Consider the following 5,018-nt stretch of genomic DNA (forward strand, 5'->3'; position numbering starts at 1 on the left):
ACTCCAAAGATGAATTTCTGAGGAGACAATTATGTAGATGGATCGTATTTTGCAATTTTTTCTACAAAACAGAAAAAATACTGTTGCGTAAATGGCAACCATGCAGCAATGGTTTTCAGAAAAATATACTTTCGGCCTATTTGTAAACCTACTAATATGTTCCAGAACATGAATAAAACCCACGAGACAAGCAACTCAACTAAATTAAACTGCATCACTTACAAGGATGTTGCTCTTTGCAGCCATGTCAATGACGCATGATACTGAATGCAGCATAGGTAAAAACAAAAACTGGTTGGAGAACAGTATCTGCAACAGCAGACTACTTTACTTTATGCCATGGAAATGAAGTTTCATAGTAATTTTTTTGCATAAAGGAAAAAAACATGAATTAAATACATGTCTACTACTGACAACAGTGGACTGGGATTAGCGGATAAAGCCAAATCAAACAAGCAAATTGGTGATTAATTTAATCAAATAGATAATTTTATTCTTGTGTGTTCAAAACTATTGTAGATTGATGGTTTGTAAAATGTCTGATCTTTAAAAAAAGAGTCAATACCTGCTATCTGCGACTTACTTTGACACATGACAAAGCACAACTACCATGATATTACTTAACTTCAATGCACACATCTAAATCATATTAGGCCTAGCTTAGAGTTTCGGTCCATAGGCACTGTAACTTAATGGGCTGAAGTTGCACACTGCAATAACACCAGCAGCGCACAGTTTTGGTCCTCAAATGAGCTGGACTGACCCACTCCGAACAAATTCCATCACTGATGAATACGGCAGGATATGCTGACTGTTTTCTTCCAGATCTATTTCTTCGTCATCTATTACTACTGTTGCAATGTTCTCTTTAGCACGAATGAATACATGACTTGACACATTGGGGACAACAACCATCTTAGATTTATTGAATTCTTGAAAATTTCCGGGCATGTGACGAAAGGCTAGCAGATGAAAATGGTTTTCCATGTGGCGAACATATTCGGTAGCGAACTTGTATTCACCTGGTGACAAATATTTAGATGCATGATCCCGCCTAGTTTCCTCACTCAAAATGTGGACGGTAAATTCCTCAATTTTTGATAAACGTATCCTTAGATAGCTAGTGATGATGAAGCGTATCCTATCTAGCTCCATTTGATGAACTATAACACGAAAATCACCTTTTTTAAGTTTATTCAAATTTTCTTCCATCTGATTAATTTGTTCCAGCATACACTCAACCATTTCGTTTCGGTGTGGTAAAATTTCTGGACTAAACTTTTCGTTCAGCCAAGATTCTTCTAAGATTTGGAGCACTTCCCCAGCTGTCAAAGTTTCCTCCTCGCCAGAGGATATATCACTGTCAATTTCCATATTGTGCAGTAAGGAAGTAACAACTACACTTTCTCACTTTACATGCTGAAATCAGAAAATATCAAGTCACAGATCATCATACGAATGTCACATAAGCCATGAAAACATTATTTCCCGCCTTTTCCAAAGCACTTCCCTCCGACAAACTGACACAGGACATGTGAAACTGTATCAAATCAAGGATCTAACATCCTTGGTACGAATTCTGATTCATAATAAAATCGGTTGCAACAAGTACACACAATAACCTTCGTGAGTTTACTGAAGTTAGTAATCAAGGTGGATTCACACTTGATGAACCGGAATATCAAAACGTTCCACTTTGAATTTCAAACGGCGGCATTCACAGAGGACGTAAACAGAACGGAACGGGATATAACGTTAAGTTTCTCTAGAAGAATCTGTTGACGTTGATCGAGAGAGAGTAACTATCTGTCTAGAGACGGCGCACAACACATCTGTGCAGACAGATGGTTGTTTGGGGACAGGAATTTCGCACACCTACACTACCACAGACTACAATACAACAAAGGAAACTACGTTAAAAAAGTTATCTCCAGCGAAACTGCAAACTGAAGAACATTTAAAACACGTGCGGCAAAAAAACAACACTAGTCAGGTGAGAAGAAGAATCTTAAATCCTCCGGTTACAAATAGTGCGAAACACAAAACAATCTGTGTATTAGGTGATAGTCACGGCCGTGAAATTTCCGCAGTGTTGATGAGAACATGTAGTTTCAAGGCATCTGGTTTCATAAAGCCAGGGGCTCCATTGAGTGAAATAACGGACCTAACAACATCAACTGACGTAGCTAGTTTGAATAAAGACGATTTCGCCGTGTTAATAGGAGGATCAAACGACGTCTATAGAAACGAGACACACAAGGTGATTACAGAAATGAGGAAATGTTCAAATAATTTAACCCACACAAATGTACTCATTGTGAATATCCCGCATCGTCATGATTTACCACCCTAGTCGTGTGTGAACTGCGAAATTAATGTTGCAAACGAGTGTATCTCTGAAATATGCACTAACTTTAAGAATGTCGATATTGTAGACATAAACAGATTGGAGCGAAGGTTCCATACAGTCCATGGACTTCATTTAAATACGCTAGGAAAGAAATTACTAGCCAAAAAAATATGTACTCGCATTTCGAAGAAGAGTGCAGAAAAAAGAATAAGTGACAAACAGACGGAGCTTAAGAAGTGTTTTAGACGAGTTCCAAGCTGTGCCATCGGCCAAACGCGAATTACCAAGTGGTTCAAACCGATTAGGCAAAAAACAATCAATCAAGCGTCAGCCAAACGAAAATTACGAAATGGTTTAAACCGAAGAGGACAGATGTGGATGAAGCAAAACTTATACAAGATCCAGAAGTTAACTCACCTGCTGATTGCCACCAGCGAACAGAAGCCACACACAAGAAACATACAGAAATTTTTTAGGGTAAGTGCTGTATTAGAAATACCATTAGATAAAGAATCAGAAACAGTTTCAACTAAAGTTACTAAGTACCCAGATTTTGCTACACTACACCATAACGTTCAGTCACTCACAAATAAAATTTCCATGTTGGAAGCACTACTGCAGTATGCACTAAACATAGATATAATTTGCATTACTGAACATTGGCTACGGAATGACGAAGTAAAATTAACCTCAATCTCAGGATATAGATTAGCAAGTCATTGTAGCCGAGAGTTTTCCAAACATGGTGGCTCTGCTATCTTTGTGAAAGAACAAATAAAGTTCTTTGATGTCAGTAAAAGTTATATTGAATCAATTGAAAAAGACTTTGAGCTTTCCATTACCAAACTGCCAGAGATTAATTTCATAGTTATTAACATATACAGAGCACCAAGTGGAAACCTGTCAATCTTCATGAATAAACTAGAGGTTCTGTTGAACAAGATCAGTACACTAAATATGAAGATAGTGCTTTGTGGGGATTTCAATATTGATTTCTCAAAAGACAGCAGCAGCAGAGATGCTTTGATAAGTATTACCAACACATTCAATATGATCCCCACAATACACAGTCCAACAAGATTAACAGAATGCACAAATTCCATTATTGACCAAATATTCATCTCAGAAACAACTTACAGATTCACAAGCAGAGTACTGAGCATGGGTTATAGCGATCATGAGGCACAGCTGCTGTGTATATAAATGCCAACAAGTAGTATCAGTTCCGGAAAAGTAGTTGAAAAAAGAAACTTTTCTGAAGAATTTTTAATCTCTTACTGGCGAAGGAAAATTGGGAAAGCATCGCCACTCAGAACAATATTGATAGCATGTACATGAGTTTTCAGAGCATCTTTGTTCACTATTTTAATGTAGCATTTCCAAAAGTAGTAAAAACAGTAAAACCTAACAATAATAAGCAATGGGTAACTAAAGGCATAAAAATTTTCAGTGAGAGAAACAGATTTCTGCAGTACTCTTGTAAGAAATATAGAGTATCCCAAGAATTCGCAGATTATTCAAAAGCCTACAAAAGAATCTATGGTAGAGTAGTCAAAGAGGCAAAAATTATGTGGAATGACAATTTGATAAGAAACTCATCTAACAAAATGAGATCCACATGGAGAGTTATAAAGAAAGAAACTTGTAGTTCAGTGCCAAAGAAAAAGAATGTATCATTAACACTAGAAGGCTCAAAAGTCACAGACCCAAGTTCAGTTGTGGAAAAATTCAATGAATACTTCACCTCACTAGCTGAAGACCTCATTCAAGTACACTGTCAAGGACCAGTCCCAAGTTTCTCCAGCAAGTCAGTGACCTTCAATGCTTCTATGTATGTGTATGAAACAAACCCCAATGAAATTGTAAGTAAAATTAAATCATTAAGCAATAAAATGTCAAGTGGTCTTGATGAAGTACCTGATTTCATATTAAAAGCATGTGCTCACCACATAGCAAACCCATTGGCAAAAATTTTCAACCTCTCTTTAAAAACTGGTGTATTCCCAGATATTTTTAAAATAGCAAAATTTTGCACCACTGCTAAAAAAAGGTTCTTCTGAAAAAATATCAAACTACCGACTGGTGTCACAGTTAAGTTCCTTCTCAAAAATTCTAGAAAAACTCTTCTATGACAGGCTTTTAAGTCTCATAAATAAATATGCACCTCTTACAGTACAACAACATGGTTTTAGAAAGTCTAAATCTACACAGACAGCAATTTTCGAATTCTTAGACTGCATTTTAAAATCCCTTGATCAACATAAATTAGCTGCAGGTATTTTTCTAGATCTATCAAAAGCCTTCGATGTCCTGGACCATAACGGTTGTGTTAATACCTAAAAAACCGCAGGCAGAAAGTATCACTTCAGTATGAATTCAACAAAATGAATAAAACAAGAAACAACTCCTTTCTTTCTAGGGAATAACCAATAAAATATGGTGTACCACAGGGCTCAATCCTAGGTCCACTACTCTTCTTGATTTATGTGGACGACTTAGTTGAATATATGAGTCCCACAAAAACTATCCTGTTTTCCGATGACTGGATCCAGTCCAGAAACTTTGTGGTCCACAGCAGAAAGTTCTATGAAAAGACTCTCTGAGTAGTTCACAAAAAACAAACTCATTATAAATACTGAAAAAACTGTGTGTGTTGATTTTCATTTAA

The 5,018-nt window shown here is 36.6% G+C and overlaps 1 protein-coding gene across 1 annotated transcript; it reads right to left on the bottom strand.

Annotated features, from left to right (window-relative positions):
* Positions 1-460: 460 nt before the first annotated feature.
* Positions 461-1,509, bottom strand: LOC124595498 (DNA replication complex GINS protein SLD5). Its single transcript, XM_047134262.1, has one exon. The coding sequence runs from the start codon at positions 1,372-1,374 to the stop codon at positions 745-747; it is 630 nt and encodes a 209-aa protein (XP_046990218.1). The 5' UTR covers positions 1,375-1,509; the 3' UTR covers positions 461-744.
* Between the last annotated feature and the right edge of the window lie 3,509 nt (positions 1,510-5,018).

This window comes from Schistocerca americana, chromosome 2, assembly GCF_021461395.2.
Source record: "Schistocerca americana isolate TAMUIC-IGC-003095 chromosome 2, iqSchAmer2.1, whole genome shotgun sequence".
Taxonomy (NCBI): domain Eukaryota; kingdom Metazoa; phylum Arthropoda; class Insecta; order Orthoptera; family Acrididae; genus Schistocerca; species Schistocerca americana.

Coding starts and splice junctions, on each gene's coding strand:
- LOC124595498 (XM_047134262.1), bottom strand. CDS start 1,374: ATGGAAATTGACAGTGATATATCCTCTGGCGAGGAGGAAACTTTGACA.